The sequence below is a fragment of the Cherax quadricarinatus genome, chromosome 65 (genome assembly GCF_038502225.1).
Source record: "Cherax quadricarinatus isolate ZL_2023a chromosome 65, ASM3850222v1, whole genome shotgun sequence".
Classification (NCBI taxonomy): domain Eukaryota; kingdom Metazoa; phylum Arthropoda; class Malacostraca; order Decapoda; family Parastacidae; genus Cherax; species Cherax quadricarinatus.
This window is the reverse complement of record NC_091356.1, coordinates 11,802,466-11,820,199: the sequence shown is the minus strand read 5'-3', so window position 1 is coordinate 11,820,199 and position 17,734 is coordinate 11,802,466. Positions and strand designations below refer to the sequence as shown.

At 39.9% G+C, this 17,734-nt stretch overlaps 1 protein-coding gene across 1 annotated transcript in view; it reads left to right on the top strand.

The window, feature by feature from the left end:
• The window catches only part of LOC128700528 (nischarin-like), a 31,379-nt gene extending 24,493 nt beyond the window's left edge, over positions 1 to 6,886 (top strand). Inside the window, exon 6 of the mRNA XM_070098825.1 lies at positions 4,865 to 6,886. Coding sequence (XP_069954926.1) covers positions 4,865 to 5,340 — 476 coding nt within the window. The 3' untranslated portion in view covers positions 5,341 to 6,886. The remainder of the gene's footprint in view (positions 1 to 4,864) is intronic.
• The last annotated feature ends 10,848 nt before the right edge of the window (positions 6,887 to 17,734 follow it).

Here is a 17,734-nt window from a genome sequence, read left to right as displayed (position 1 = left end):
TTTTCATTAATCCATCCATGATATTTTTTTCAAAATTATATAATAAACACGATGCATAACATATAAATAAGATAAATACACCCCACAGTAGAATAAATAAACATAAATGTGAGATGTGAGCAGACGACTTCCACAAGTGACGCCATAATAACAATAGTCACCGAGTCTCATTAAATGTCGTATATTACGGTAATATACACATTTTCATTAATCCATCCATGATATTTTTTTCAAAATTATATAATAAACACATTATGTAACAAGGTAGTAGGTTGGTAGACAGCAACCACCCAGGGAAGTACTACCGTCCTGCCAGATGACTGTGAAACAAAAACCTGTAACTGTTTTGCATGATGGTAGGATTGCTGGTTTCTTTTTCTGTCTCATAAACACGCTAAGATAACAGGGATATCTTGCTACTCCTACTTACACTTTGGTCACACTTCACAGACACGCACATGCATATATATATATACATACATCTAGGTTTTTCTCCTTTTTCTAAATAGCTCTTGTTCTTTTTTATTTCTTCTATTGTCCATGGGGAAGTGGAAAAGAATCTTTCCTCCGTAAGCCATGCGTGTCGTATGAGGCGACTAAAATGCCGGGAGCAATGGGCTAGTAACCCCTTCTCCTGTATACAATTACTAAAAAAGAGAAGAAGAAAAACTTTATAAAACTGGGTTGCTTAAATGTGCGTGGATGTAGTGCGGATGACAAGAAACAGATGATTGCTGATGTTATGAATGAAAAGAAGTTGGATGTCCTGGCCCTAAGCGAAACAAAGCTGAAGGGGGTAGGAGAGTTTCAGTGGGGGGAAATAAATGGGATTAAATCTGGAGTATCTGAGAGAGTTAGAGCAAAGGAAGGGGTAGCAGTAATGTTAAATGATCAGTTATGGAAGGAGAAAAGAGAATATGAATGTGTAAATTCAAGAATTATGTGGATTAAAGTAAAGGTTGGATGCGAGAAGTGGGTCATAATAAGCGTGTATGCACCTGGAGAAGAGAGGAATGCAGAGGAGAGAGAGAGATTTTGGGAGATGTTAAGTGAATGTATAGGAGCCTTTGAACCAAGTGAGAGAGTAATTGTGGTAGGGGACTTGAATGCTAAAGTAGGAGAAACTTTTAGAGAGGGTGTGGTAGGTAAGTTTGGGGTGCCAGGTGTAAATGATAATGGGAGCCCTTTGATTGAACTTTGTATAGAAAGGGGTTTAGTTATAGGTAATACATATTTTAAGAAAAAGAGGATAAATAAGTATACACGATATGATGTAGGGCGAAATGACAGTAGTTTGTTGGATTATGTATTGGTAGATAAAAGACTGTTGAGTAGACTTCAGGATGTACATGTTTATAGAGGGGCCACAGATATATCAGATCACTTTCTAGTTGTAGCTACACTGAGAGTAAAAGGTAGATGGGATACAAGGAGAATAGAAGCATCAGGGAAGAGAGAGGTGAAGGTTTATAAACTAAAAGAGGAGGCAGTTAGGGTAAGATATAAACAGCTATTGGAGGATAGATGGGCTAATGAGAGCATAGGCAATGGGGTCGAAGAGGTATGGGGTAGGTTTAAAAATGTAGTGTTAGAGTGTTCAGCAGAAGTTTGTGGTTACAGGAAAGTGGGTGCAGGAGGGAAGAGGAGCGATTGGTGGAATGATGATGTAAAGAGAGTAGTAAGGGAGAAAAAGTTAGCATATGAGAAGTTTTTACAAAGTAGAAGTGATGCAAGGAGGGAAGAGTATATGGAGAAAAAGAGAGAAGTTAAGAGAGTGGTGAAGCAATGTAAAAAGAGAGCAAATGAGAGAGTGGGTGAGATGTTATCAACAAATTTTGTTGAAAATAAGAAAAAGTTTTGGAGTGAGATTAACAAGTTAAGAAAGCCTAGAGAACAAATGGATTTGTCAGTTAAAAATAGGAGAGGAGAGTTATTAAATGGAGAGTTAGAGGTATTGGGAAGATGGAAGGAATATTTTGAGGAATTGTTAAATGTTGATGAAGATAGGGAAGCTGTGATTTCGTGTATAGGGCAAGGAGGAATAACATCTTGTAGGAGTGAGGAAGAGCCAGTTGTGAGTGTGGGGGAAGTTCGTGAGGCAGTAGGTAAAATGAAAGGGGGTAAGGCAGCCGGGATTGATGGGATAAAGATAGAAATGTTAAAAGCAGGTGGGGATATAGTTTTGGAGTGGTTGGTGCAATTATTTAATAAATGTATGGAAGAGGGTAAGGTACCTAGGGATTGGCAGAGAGCATGCATAGTTCCTTTGTATAAAGGCAAAGGGGATAAAAGAGAGTGCAAAAATTATAGGGGGATAAGTCTGTTGAGTGTACCTGGTAAAGTGTATGGTAGAGTTATAATTGAAAGAATTAAGAGTAAGACGGAGAATAGGATAGCAGATGAACAAGGAGGCTTTAGGAAAGGTAGGGGGTGTGTGGACCAGGTGTTTACAGTGAAACATATAAGTGAACAGTATTTAGATAAGGCTAAAGAGGTCTTTGTGGCATTTATGGATTTGGAAAAGGCGTATGACAGGGTGGATAGGGGGGCAATGTGGCAGATGTTGCAAGTGTATGGTGTAGGAGGTAGGTTACTGAAAGCAGTGAAGAGTTTTTACGAGGATAGTGAGGCTCAAGTTAGAGTATGTAGGAAAGAGGGAAATTTTTTCCCAGTAAAAGTAGGCCTTAGACAAGGATGTGTGATGTCACCGTGGTTGTTTAATATATTTATAGATGGGGTTGTAAGAGAAGTAAATGCGAGGGTCTTGGCAAGAGGCGTGGAGTTAAAAGATAAAGAATCACACACAAAGTGGGAGTTGTCACAGCTGCTCTTTGCTGATGACACTGTGCTCTTGGGAGATTCTGAAGAGAAGTTGCAGAGATTGGTGGATGAATTTGGTAGGGTGTGCAAAAGAAGAAAATTAAAGGTGAATACAGGAAAGAGTAAGGTTATGAGGATAACAAAAAGATTAGGTGATGAAAGATTGAATATCAGATTGGAGGGAGAGAGTATGGAGGAGGTGAACGTATTCAGATATTTGGGAGTGGACGTGTCAGCGGATGGGTCTATGAAAGATGAGGTGAATCATAGAATTGATGAGGGAAAAAGAGTGAGTGGTGCACTTAGGAGTCTGTGGAGACAAAGAACTTTGTCCTTGGAGGCAAAGAGGGGAATGTATGAGAGTATAGTTTTACCAACGCTCTTATATGGGTGTGAAGCGTGGGTGATGAATGTTGCAGCGAGGAGAAGGCTGGAGGCAGTGGAGATGTCATGTCTGAGGGCAATGTGTGGTGTGAATATAATGCAGAGAATTCGTAGTTTGGAAGTTAGGAGGAGGTGCGGGATTACCAAAACTGTTGTCCAGAGGGCTGAGGAAGGGTTGTTGAGGTGGTTCGGACATGTAGAGAGAATGGAGCGAAACAGAATGACTTCAAGAGTGTATCAGTCTGTAGTGGAAGGAAGGCGGGGTAGGGGTCGGCCTAGGAAGGGTTGGAGGGAGGGGGTAAAGGAGGTTTTGTGTGCGAGGGGCTTGGACTTCCAGCAGGCATGCGTGAGCGTGTTTGATAGGAGTGAATGGAGACAAATGGTTTTTAATACTTGACGTGCTGTTGGAGTGTGAGCAAAGTAACATTTATGAAGGGATTCAGGGAAACCGGCAGGCCGGACTTGAGTCCTGGAGATGGGAAGTACAGTGCCTGCACTCTGAAGGAGGGGTGTTAATGTTGCAGTTTAAAAACTGTAGTGTAAAGCACCCTTCTGGCAAGACAGTGATGGAGTGAATGATGGTGAAAGTTTTTCTTTTTCGGGCCACCCTGCCTTGGTGGGAATCGGCCGGTGTGATAATAAAAAAAAAAAAAAAAATTCTAAAGAAAAATTGCAAAGGTTAGTGGATGAGTTTGGGAATGTGTGTAAAGGTAGAAAGTTGAAAGTGAACATAGAAAAGAGTAAGGTGATGAGGGTATCAAATGATTTAGATAAAGAAAAATTGGATATCAAATTGGGGAGGAGGAGTATGGAAGAAGTGAATGTTTTCAGATACTTGGGAGTTGACGTGTCGGCGGATGGATTTATGAAGGATGAGGTTAATCATAGAATTGATGAGGGAAAAAAGGTGAGTGGTGCATTGAGGTATATGTGGAGTCAAAAAACGTTATCTATGGAGGCAAAGAAGGGAATGTATGAAAGTATAGTAGTACCAACACTCTTATATGGGTGTGAAGCTTGGGTGGTAAATGCAGCAGCGAGGAGACGGTTGGAGGCAGTGGAGATGTCCTGTCTAAGGGCAATGTGTGGTGTAAATATTATGCAGAAAATTCGGAGTGTGGAAATTAGGAAAAGGTGTGGAGTTAATAAAAGTATTAGTCAGAGGGCAGAAGAGGGGTTGTTGAGGTGGTTTGGTCATTTAGAGAGAATGGATCAAAGTAGAATGACATGGAAAGCATATAAATCTATAGGGGAAGGAAGGCGAGGTAGGGGTCGTCCTCGAAAGGGTTGGAGAGAGGGGGTAAAGGAGGTTTTGTGGGCGAGGGGCTTGGACTTCCAGCAAGCGTGCGTGAGCGTGTTAGATAGGAGTGAATGGAGACGAATGGTACTTGGGACCTGACGATCTGTTGGAGTGTGAGCAGGGTAATATTTAGTGAAGGGATTCAGGGAAACCGGTTATTTTCATATAGTCGGACTTGAGTCCTGGAAATGGGAAGTACAATGCCTGCACTTTAAAGGAGGGGTTTGGGATATTAGCAGTTTGGAGGGATATATTGTGTATCTTTATACGTATATGCTTCTAAACTGTTGTATTCTGAGCACCTCTGCAAAAACAGTGATTATGTGTGAGTGTGGTGAAAGTGTTGAATGATGATGAAAGCATTTTCTTTTTGGGGATTTTCTTTCTTTTTTTGGGTCACCCTGCCTCGGTGGGATCATTTAGATTTGTCACAAAACAGTTTGTCCTCATTAAAAGGACTAAGTAAACTTTACTCATTATCATCACTGAATGTTTCAACCAACAATATCTGTGAAATCTCAGAGGTTAGTCACTTGTCTCGTCTGCCTTGTCTGGAGACCCTTATCCTCACAGGCAATCCTGTTGCAACTATAGTAGATTACCGCACCAAAGTACTAGAGCTCTTTGGGCAGAGGGCATCAGAAATCTGTTTGGATAATGAGAGACCAACTCAAAGAGAGCTGGAGTTTGTTGCAGTGCTGCAGGCCATCAGGGCATCAAGAGAGGGGCGGTTACCCACACTGAGTATATCTAGCCCTCTTCCTATCACCTCAGGCACTCTCTCGTTTGTCCCACCTGACTTAGCCACAGCTGTCAGTGAATCGTCCAGCAACTAATAATCATTTTGAAGCCTTCTTCCTTGAGAAATAATTAATTTTCAATTTAACCCTTTGACTGTCGCGGCCGTATATATATGTCTTACGAGGTTCCGTGTTTGACGTATATATACTCATAAATTCTAGCGGCTTCAAATCAAGCAGGAGAAAGCTGGTAGGCCCACATGTGAGAGAATGGGTCTGTGTGGTCAGTGTGCACCGTATAAAAAAATCCTGGAGCACGCAGTGCATAATGAGAAAAAAAAAACTCGGACCGTTTTTTTAATTAAAATGCCGACTTTGTGGTCTATTTTCGTATAGTATTTATGATTGTATTCTCGTTTTCTTGGTCTCATTTGATAGAATGGAAAACATATTATAGAAATAGAGGTGATTTTGATTGATTTTACTATAAAAAGAACCTGGAAATGGAGCTCAAAGTAGGGGAAATGTTTGATTTTTGGCAATGTTCAAAAGTAAACAAATGATGGCATTGTCCAATAAATGTCCAACTAGCCATTCTAATATGCAGTCATGAATGGGTTGATGTTATTTATACAATTATTGCAGTATTGCAGTAGTCTGCATAATACTAAGTCTTCTATATTTTGTTTGAACAAAAATTCAAAGTAGAAAGCAAGAGTAATATCAGAGGGGTCTGGAGACATGACTGATGAACAAAGAAAATGTTATTTTAGAGCCAGAAATGTCTGCATTGTTCATTCTGGACCTTATTTTGAAATTGTCATATTTTTTAATTTTCGTGAAATTGGCCAAATTGCAAATTTCTGACCACATTATTGGGTGGTTGAAATTGGTATATGGGCAGTTTCTTGTACTCAGTCGATAGAAAAAATGGAGTTCTAAAGAAATAGCTATGAGTTTGGTCGACTGGAACAGCGGAATTAGCCGAAAATAGGGCTCAAAGTGGGTGAAATTGCTGATTTGTAAATATCGCCGAGGTCGCTAACTTCACGAGAGCATAATTCCGTCAGTTTTCCATCAAATTTCGTTTTTTTGGTGTCATTATAATCGGGAAAAGATTCTCTATCATTTCATAAGAAAAATTTTTTTTTTTTAAATTTTGTGACACCAGGAGACACCTCAGGATTAGGGGTTGCGACAGTCAAGGGGTTAATAAAATTCCTTAGATTAATCCTTTGAAAGGAGAGATGCTTTTATGCTAGAAAAGGGATCTTAATCCAAACGATTAGAGCCCTCCTTAACCTAAGATAAAACCTAATATCCTCCCATTTCCAAGAGTTGTATGACCCTTCCAAGTTTAGTATTTCCCTATGACTGTAATAAATAATTAAACATAAATTACTTTTTTTTATTAGAAAAGTGTTTAATTCTAAGTTTTCATAGAAGTGCTATATGATTTTTGTTTTCTTATGATGACAGTACAGTAAGGCCCCAACTTTTGACATCTCATACTTTCAGTATTGGCACTTTGGAAACAGTTATAGTAAAAATAATAAAAACAAGAATAATAATAATGCAGTAATACAAAAAATAAATTTATTTCTACAAGGTGCATAATTGTTGCAAAATTCGATGACATTAATTGCTTACGAAAGCTGAGTTGAAATCGTATACCTTGACTTAAGAGTTTAATTCATTCCGTGACCCAGCTCATAACTCAATTTGCTAGTATATCAAATCAATTTTCTTCACTGAAATTAACTGAAATGCCATTAATCCATTCCAGTGGAATTCCTGGCTCTCGGGACACAGGAGAAAATACTTCGGTGTAATGCTAACATGAACTCTATGGCTTATTTATCTATCACAATTGATCTAATATGACATAATAAACAATATAAATAGCATAGAAACATGATAGGCTATACTCTAGAATGAATAAAACATGTCATTATGTGATGAGTGGTGGCGACCACTCCCGAGGAAAAAATAATTATCGCTCTGACCATATCTTCCCATTCTTTCCCTTCTGAGGTCTTATTATAAGAGAAAACAGAGTGTTTGTGAGGCTATCTGCACTAGATCACTAGTTTCATAAGGAAAACACTGAAACAAAAGCGATTTTCTCGGAATTTTTTTTTTTCCCAAGTCAGGAGACCGGCCTACGTTTTGGGTGAATATCTCCGAAGTAAATCAGCATAAATGCCTCGTGCCTTCTCCAGAGAAGGCACAAGGCACAAAGTACATACTACGCTGGTACTGCCTCGCCAACTCCACTACCCACACACCTCGCTCGTGTTTTTCTATGATTTCTTGCTTTAATTCAATGGACATCATCCTCTTCTTCTCAGCACTGTCCATTACATTTACTTTCTTAGGACCCATGTTAGAAAAAAGAAATTTGGCAAAATAATTGCAGGAAATGCACAAAACACAAGCACAACACAAGAGAGATGCTTCCACAGGGCACTCCCTCAACTACCTGAAGTCATACCTCAGCAACAGAAGCCAATGTGTGTACACAAATGGGGCAAACTCTTCCTCACAGCCAATTACAGTTGGTGTCCCACAGGGAAGTGTCCTAGGCCCTCTTCTCTTTCTCATATACATAAATGACCTACCAAATGCATCGCAACTACTCAAACCCACACTATTTGCAGATGACACTACATACGTCTACTCTCACCCGAGCCCAGTCATGCTAGCCAGTACTGTAAATACCGAATTACAGAAAATATCAACCTGGATGAGGACCAACAAACTTACTCTAAACATTGACAAAACCTACTACATTCAGTTTGGTAACAGAGCTACAGATGTGTCTCTTAACATAATGATAAATGGATCACCTATCACAAAACTCACAGAGGGAAAATTCTTAGGAATCCACCTTGATAATAGACTCAAATTTCAAACACATATACAACAAATTTCCAAAAAAAATTCTAAGACCGTAGGCATACTATCGAAGATACGGTACTATGTTCCACAGTCAGCCCTCCTGGCCCTATATCACTCGCTTATTTAACCCTATCTCACCTATGGAATTTGTACAACAAACCATCTCAGACCACTAATCACCCAACAAAAGGCTGCAGTCAGAATGATAACAAATTCCCACTACAGACAGCACACTCCACCAATATTCAAAACTCTAAACCTACTCACAATACAAAACATCCATACTTATTACTGCACCTACTACATACATAGAACACTTAACTCTGACATAAACCCTCCCCTCAAACATCTCCTTACCAACCTCAACAGAACACATGACCATACAAGAAGGCATAAATCACTCTTTGATGTTCCTCGTGTCCATCTCACGCTATGCAAAAACTCATTGCACATAAAAGGCCCTAAAATCTGTAATTCATTACCTGTGAATATAAAAGAAACACTGTCTGTTTATAAATTCAAGTCTCTTCTCAAAAATCACTTACTCACCCACAACTAAATAAATACTGAATAATTGTATCTCATAAATTGTATCTCTTATATGTATCTCATTCTCCATGGGGAAGTGGAACAGAATTCTTCCTCCGTAAGCCATGCGTGTTGTAAGAGGCGACTAAAATGCCGGGAGCAAGGGGCTAGTAACCCCTTCTCCCGCATAAATTGCTAAATTTAAGAGAAACTTTCGTTTTTCGTTTTGGGCCACCCTGCCTTGGTGGGATACGGCCGGTGTGTTGAAAGAAAGAAAGAATATGTATCTCATTATTGTATCTCATAAATGTCAACCTGTGACCCAATCAAACTTTGTTACTATTTAACTTCATTACCTAACAGAATATTTCATTCTACTGATTACACAGCAACACAGTAAATGACCATATGACCTGTCTTTGTAATACTCATTGGTACTAAATTGTTATCTGTTTTACAATAATTTTTGTACCACTGAATATATCATTGCTTAGTTAATCTTAAGTTAATTTTAAGCCTGCCCATAATGCTCTGCATACAAGGGGCTTTGGCATGCTGCACTTGAAAAATTGTATTCCTTGCAAATGTTCAAATTAATAAATAAATAAATAAAAAGTAACCATGTGCACTTGTGACTTAGCTGCACCAACTAGTATATCTGAAGCTCGCTCATAACTCAGATTTTGGCTCGCAGTTCAAAGCAAAAAATCAACTAAGCGATGGCTCGTAAAAAACTCATAAGATGGGGCACTCATAAGTCAAGGTACCACTGTATTCAGACAAAAAAATTTTTATTATTTTTCCTCATTTGTTCTTTTATCAAATTCTCTTCATTAATATGTTGTGCATAATTATTTTATGCATGGAGAGGGAGCTCGCATTTGTTTGGTAGAGGATGTTCAAGAACTATTGGTTTAATATTTATGATGTTCATAAGGCAGAATTATAAATACATTGTATTATTGTTTCTGCTGATAATTTTTTTACAAAATTCATTGGTATTTTGAATATCTTCTGTGCATGTGGGGAGAGTTAAGGTCTCTAGAAGACACTGGTTAAGAGCTGTGAATTAAACGATAACATAGTTGGACTGTCAAAATTCTGTGTCCTGGATTTGTTTAGTGGGTGAAGCATGGGGCCTCCTGTCACCCTTCCCTTACACAGTTACAATCAGCACTACTTCCCACACTATATACCCACTTATTCCCCTTTCCTCTCCTACCCCTTCCCTCATACCCTCCCTCCCTTCAAGACCCTCCTTCCCTTCAAGACCCTCCTTCCCTTCAAAAGCACAGTCACTTCATAAATTCGGGCTTTTTTTTTTTTTTTTTTTTAGCACAGTGGTCAAAACTCACCAGGGCTAGGTGACATAAAAATAAAAAAAAAAGTTTTTCTCTTTAAATTTTGTGATGTATACAGGAGAAAGGGTTACTAGATACTTGCTCCCGGCATTTTAGTTGCGTCTTATGACACGCATGGGTTTTGAAGGAAGGATTCTTCTCCACTTTCCCATAGAGTTCAGGCCTTTTTTTTTTTCAACAAGTCGGCCGTCTCCCACCAAGGCAGGGTGACCCAAAAAGAAAGAAAATCCTCAAAAAATAAAATATTTTCATCATCATTCAACACTTTTACCTCACTCATATATAATCACTGTCTTTGCAGAGGTGCCCAGATACAACAGTTTAGAAGCATGTATAAAAATACAGTGGACCCCCGGTTAACGATATTTTTTCACTCCATAAGTATGTTTAGGTACCAGTACTGACCGAATTTATTCCCATAAGGAATATTGTGAAGTAGATTAGTCCATTTCAAACCCCCAAACATACACGTACAAATGCACTTACATAAATACACTTACATAATTGGTCGCATTCGGAGGTAATCGTTATGCGGGGGTCCACTGTATATAACATATCCCTCCAAACTGCCAATATCCCAAACCCCTCCTTTAACCCTTTGACTGTTTCCGACGTATAAATACGTCTTAGGAGCCAATGTTTCTGACGTATTTATACGCATAAATTCTAGCAGCTTCAAATCAAGCAGGAGAAAGCTGGTAGGCCCACATGTGAGAGAATGGGTCTCCATGGTCAGTGTGCACCATATAAAAAAAATCGGGGAGCCAGTGGTGCATTGTGGGAATGCCATTTCAGTTGTCATTTTTCAGCATGTCTAGCGGTAAGAAATATGTGATTCCCCAGCAAATCTGGGACTCTTCTCTTCCCAAGTGATGCTCTAACACAGATGGAAGTGTCAGTGAAGATCAATTTCATGATTTGGAGGAGTTTGAGACCAAAAGCAATGGAGGAGGAGGAGGGGGAGGAGGGGAGGAAGAGGAGGAGGAGGAGGAGGAGGAGGAGGGAAGGAAGAGGAGGAGGAGGAGGAGGAGGAGGAGGAGGAGGAGGAGAAGAGGAGGAGGAGGAGGAGGAAGAAGAAGATGTAATAATATTGTTCCCTTGAAGCAAGAAAAAAAAAAGTCCACCCCATGACAGTGACAAGATAAGGGGAGATAACATCTGATAAGAGCTGACTTTGATGAGGGTAAAGGAGGGTAATATTACATGACCATTGCCCTCCCTTTGTTTTTGCTGGTACACAAACATTTCTGTCTGTCTATTTGTCTGTCTGTCAAGCTCCCTGTCTGTCCATCTAGCTCTCTGTCTCAGAGAGAGCCACAAGACTGTGTCATCACGTTTACTCACATCTTCAAGCAGAGTATTGCACTTTGTCTGGATTTCTTGGGTTATCCTAGGTAATTTACACTATGTATACTTGTATTTATGTGTACCTGTGAGACAGAGATAGGCAGACAGATAGAAAGAGAGACAGATTGAAAGATATAAAATGAGGGAGAAAGATAATTAGATAGAATGGAGGAGGGGAAGCAGCATCCGACCCCATTGTTTTGACAGGCGGTAGGGTAGTGACTAATGACACAATATGTCACTTTGACAGCTGCCGACTCCTGACTCAAAACAATTATAAGCCACACACTCGCACACAAGGAGGAGGAGGAGGAGGAAGAAGAAGAAGAGGAGGAAGAAGAAGAAGAGGAAGAAGAGGAGGAGGAAGAAGAAGAAGAGGAGGAAGAGGAGGAGGAAGAGGAGGAGGAAGAGGAGGAGGAAGAGGAGGAGGAAGAGGAGGAGGAAGAGGAGGAAGAGGAGGAGGAAGAGGAGGAAGTGGAGGAGGAAGAGGAGGAGGAAGATAAGGAGGAAGTGCAGGGGGAAGAGGAGGAGGAAGAGGAGGAGGAAGAGGAAGAGGAGGAAGAGGAAGAGGAAGAGGAAGAAGAAGAAGAATTGTTTGTTTGTTTTTGTAAACAAGTTTTGTAAACAATATATTGATAATTATGTTTGTGTGCTTGTTGTGTTGTATACAACGAGTGTATATATATACATTGCACCTTACTTTGGTCTCATAGGCCACATAAGTTATGTGAAAAAATAAAATAGTGAAAAAAACAAAAAACCTTCAATTACAAGTAAACTAAAGTTTACCGGGTGAGCGGCAGTCGCCGCTGTTGCCATACGCGGCTCATTTTCTGCAAACTTCATGGCTCTATATCTCGGTAAGTACCGATGGCAAAAAATTTTTTTTTGGACTAAAACACTCAGAAAAATAATCTTAACATTTTCATAAGAAAAAATAATTTTTTTTTTTTTTGAATATTTGGCGACATAGAATGACAGTTTCAGAGAGGGACCTGAAACAGTCAAAGGGTTAAAGTGCAGTCATTGTACTTCCCATTTCCAGGACTCAAGTCCGGCTATATAAAAATAACCAGTTTCCCTGAATCCCTTCACTAAATATTACCCTGCTCACACTCCAACATCTTATCAGGTCCCAAAAACCATTCGTCTCCATTCACTCCTATCTAACATGCTCATGCACATTTGCTGGAAGTCCAAGCCCCTCTCACCACAAAACTTCCTTTACCCCCTTCCTCCAACCTTTTTGAGGGCGACCCCTACCCCTCTTTCCTTCCCGTACAGACTTTTATGCTCTCCATGTCATTCCACGTTGATCCATTCTCTCTAAATGACCAAACTACCTCAATAACCCCTCTTCAGCTCTCTAACTAACTGCACACCTTCTCCTAATTTCCACACTCCGAATTCTCTGCATAATATTTACACCACACATTGCCCTTAGACAGGATATCTCCACTTCCTCCAACCGCTTCCTCGCTGCAGCATTTACAACCCAAGCTTCACACCCATATAAGAGTGTTGGTACCACTCTACTTTCATACATTCCCTTCTTTGCCTCATTAGATAATGTTTTTTGTCTCCACATATACCTTAATGCACCACTCATCTTTTTTCCTTCATCAGTTCTATGGTTAACCTCATCCTTCATAAACCTATCTGCTGACCCTACCATTTACCTCCTTCACAACCCCATCTATAAATATATTAAACAACCATGGTGACATTACACATCCCTGTCTAAGACCTACTTTTACCAGAAGTAATCTCCTTCTCTCCTACACACCCTAACCTGAGCCTCACTTGTTTTTTTTTTTTTTTAACAAGTCAGCCATCTCCCACCAAGGCAGGGTGACCCAAAAAGAAAGAAAATCCCCAAAAAGAAAATACTTTCATCATCATTCAACACTCGCCTCACTCACACATAATCACTGTTTTTGCAGAGGTGCCCAGAATACAACAGCTTAGAAGTACATACGTATAAAAATACACAATATATCCCTCCAAACTGCCAATATCCCAAATCCCTCCTTTAGAGTACAGGCATTGTACTTCCCATTTCCAGGATTCAAGTCCCGTTATAAAAAAATAACCGGTTTCCCTGAATCCCTTCACTATCCTTATAAAAACTCTTTGCAGCATTTAGTAACTTACTACCTATTCCATACACTTGAAACATCTACCACTTTGCTCCCCTATCCATTCTATCATATGCCTTTTCTAAATCCATAAATGCAATGAAAACTTCCCTCCCTTTATCTAAATACGTATTGTTCACATATATGCTTTAATGTAAACACTTGATCTACACATCCCCTACCCACTCTAAAGCCTCCTTGCTCATCTGCAATCCTACTCTCTGTCTTACCTCTAATTCTCTCAATAATAACCCTACCATACACTTTTCCTGGTATACAGTGGACCCCCAGTTAACGATATTTTTTCACTCCAGAAGTATGTTCAGGTGCCAGTACTGACCGAATTTGTTCCCATAAGAAATACTGTGAAGTAGATTAGTCCATTTCAGACCCCCAAACACACGTACAAACGCACTTACATAAATACACTTACATAATTGGTCACATTCGGAGGTAATCGTTATGCGGGGGTCCACTGTACTTAGTAAACTTATTCCTCTATAATTTTTACAATCTCTTTTGTCCCCTTCCCTTTATATAAAGGAACTATACATCCTCTCTGCCACTCCCTGGGTACCTTCCTCTCTTTCATGCATTTATTAAACAAAAATACCAACCACTCCAACACTGTATCCCCCCTGCTTTTAACATTTCTGTCATGCCCATCAGTTCCAGCTGCTTTACCCCCTCTCATTCTACATAATGCCTCACGTACCTCCCCCACACTCGCATCCTGCTGTTCTTCACTCCTAAAAAATGTTATACCTCCCTGGCCAGTGCACAAAATTACCGCCTCCCTTCCTTCATCGACATTTAAAAGTTCCTCAAAATATTCCCACCATCTACCCAATACCTCCATCTCCCCATCTACTTACTCCCCTACTCTGTTTTTAATGGACAAATCTCTTCGTTCCCTAGGTTTTCTTAACTTGTTTATCTCCAAAACTTTTTTTCATTTTCTGCAAAATTTCTTTACAGTGCCTCTCCCACTCTAATATCTGCTCTCCTTTTGCACTCTCTTCACCTTTCTTTTTCTCTCCATATACTTTTCTCTTCTTATAACACTTAGGCTTTGTAAAAAACCTCTCATAAGCTATCTTTTTCTCTTTTATCACACCCTTCACTTCATCATTCCACCAATCACTCCTCTTTCCTCCTGCACCCACCTTCCTATAACCACAAACTTCTGCCCCACATTCTAATATTGCATTTTTAAAACTATTCCAACCCTCTTCAACCCCCCTTTCCCCCCACTACTCTTATTTGCACTAGCCCAACTTTCTGCCAATAGTTGCTTATATCTCACCCTAATTTCCTCCTCCCATAGTTTATACACTTTCACCTCTCTCTTACTTGCTGTTGCCATTTTCCTATTGTCCCATCTACCTCTTAATCTAACTGTGGCTATGACTAAATAATGCCCCACATTCTAATATTGCATTTTTAAAACTATTCCAACCCTCTTCAACCCCCCTTTCCCCCCACTACTCTTATTTGCACTAGCCCAACTTTCTGCCAATAGTTGCTTATATTTCACCCTTAGTTTATAAACTTTCACTTCTCTCTTACTTTCTGTTGACTTTTTCCTTTTGTCCCATGTACCTCTTACTCTAACTGTAGCTACAACTAAATAACAATCCGATATATCCGTTCTCTCTCTATAAACATGTACATCCTGAAGCCTACCCTTCAGTCTTTTATCCACCAATACATAATCTAACAAATTACTTTCATTACGTGCTATATCATACCATGTATACATATTTATCCTCTTTTTCATAAAATATGTATTACTTATTGCTGAACCTCTTTCTACATGTAGTTCAGTTAAAGGCTCCCCATTTTCACTTACCCTTGGCACCCCAAATTTACCTACTACTCCCTATAGAACATTTTTACCCACTTTAGCATTGAGATCCCCAACCATAAGTACTTTCTCACTTGGTTCAAACCTCCCCACACATGCACTCAACATTTCCCAAAATCTCTCTCTCTCCTCTACACATCTCTCTTCTCCAGGTGCATATATGCTTTCTATCATCCACTTTTCACATCCAACCTTTATTTTACTCCACATAATCCTTGAATTTATACATTTATAGTCCCTCTTTTCCTGCCATAACTTATCCTTCAACATTATTGCTACTCCTTAGCTGTAATTCTATTAGAAACCCCTGACCTAATCCCATTTATTTCTCCACACAGAAACTCTCCTACCCCCTTTAGCTTTGTTTCACTTAAAGCCAGGACATCCAGCCTCTTTTCATTCATAATGTCCACAATCATGTCTTATCATTCACATAGCATCCACACACATTCAAACATCCCATTTTGACAGTTTGCTTATTTTTCTTTTTAGTAAGGGTAGTAGGGTGGTAAACAGCAACTGCCCAGAGAGGTAACACGTCCTGCCAAGCGAGTGTCAAACGGAAGCCTGTTATTTTTTTTACATGATGGAAGGATTGCTGGTGTCTTTGCTGTCTCATAAATATGGAAGATTTCAGATACGTCTTGCTACTTCTACTCACACTTAGGTCACACTACACATACATGTACAAGCATATATATACACACCCCACTGGGTTTTCTTTTATTTTCTTACTAGTTCTTGTTCTTGTTTATTTCCTCTTATCTCCATGGGGAAGTGGAACAGAATTCTTCCTCCGTAAGCCATGCGTGTCGTAAGAGGCGACTAAAATGCCGGGAGCAAGGGGCTAGTAACCCCTTCTCCTGTATACATTACTAAAGTTAAAAAGAGAAACTTTTGTTTTTCTTTTTGGGCCACCCTGCCTCGGTGGGATATGGCCGGTTTGCTGAAAGAAGAAGACCAGCTAGCCACAATAAGATTCATCCAACTAGGTATATTTCTACACCATAGGAAAGTTAGCACAGGCACCTCTGTGACCACAAATGCAAGTTTTTACAGACGAATCTCCAGCTAGCGTGGCCGTGACGAACAGTGACGGCAGTGAAGGGACTTGAGCTAGAGTTCGTCACGGCCACGCTAGCTGGAGATTCGTCTGTAAAAACTTGCATTTGTGGTCACAGAGGTGCCTGTGCTAACTTTCCTATGGTGTAGAAATATACCTAGTTGGATGAATCTTATTGTGGCTAGCTGGTCTAGTGGCTAACGCGACGGGCTGGAGTTTTGAGACTCTATGACCGCGGGTTCAATCCCGGCCGGGGGTATGGTTTATTTGCAATCGTGTCATTACGATTTCTTGAAACCCAGGACCTCTCGCAGGGATGTGTCCTGTTAAGACTATTTTCCAGTTTTCTACAAGAGTATTTGGGATCGATGACAGTGCTGCTCATCCAGGTAAAAGGAGAAAAAGCTGTTTTTAATTAAACCAGAGATGAGATCCTGGCTGACTTGTTTTCATCACTGTCATGTGTGGTAAACAACTCTCGCATGATTGCGAATCGGTCACATGAAACTCAGGTGTGGCTGTCACATGGAGAGGTGCCTACTACATCTCAGTGAAATCTGTCAAGTTGCATTAGTACAGTAGTTGAATACCTTCTGATTCATTGTCCCATTTATCAAAAAGCATGTAGGATTCATTTTTTGGTTTGTTTTTCAGTGCTTGGGTGCTCTCACTTTGCCTGTTCGCCTATTAGAAAACCCTACTTTCAGGGCTGACACACTCTTAAGACTTTTTATTTCGCTGACACTGACTTATTACATCAATTTTGACTTGACTTGTTAACTCATAAGTTCATTCATCACACTGCTCCCCTTTGCTGATAGCTTCCCTCGGGGTTATAACTCTACATGACCCAGACAGGTTTTGCGCATTTTGTGAAAATAATTCAAGTGGGGAGTTTTTGATGCTGGTAAAGAGGTTTTGATCATAGGTATTGGAGCTGCCCTTTCCTTTCTTGGATCAGGCTTGGTTACTTCCCATAGTCCCAGGACATGCATAACCCTTAAGAGTTTAAGGAATATACCCTACACTCCATGGGGAAGTGGAAAAGAATTCTTCCTCTGTCAGTCATATGTGCCATAAGAGGCAACTAACATGCTGGGAAAAAGGGGCTAGTAACCCCTTCTTCTGTATACATTACTAAGGTTAAAAAGAGAAACTTGTTTTTATTTTGTGGGATATGAAAAATAAAACTTAACCTATTTTTTTTAAGCACACAGATTGTCTCCTACTGAGGCAGAGAGACCCAGATAAGAAGACAACTATAATGTTTTCTTATTTTTACGTT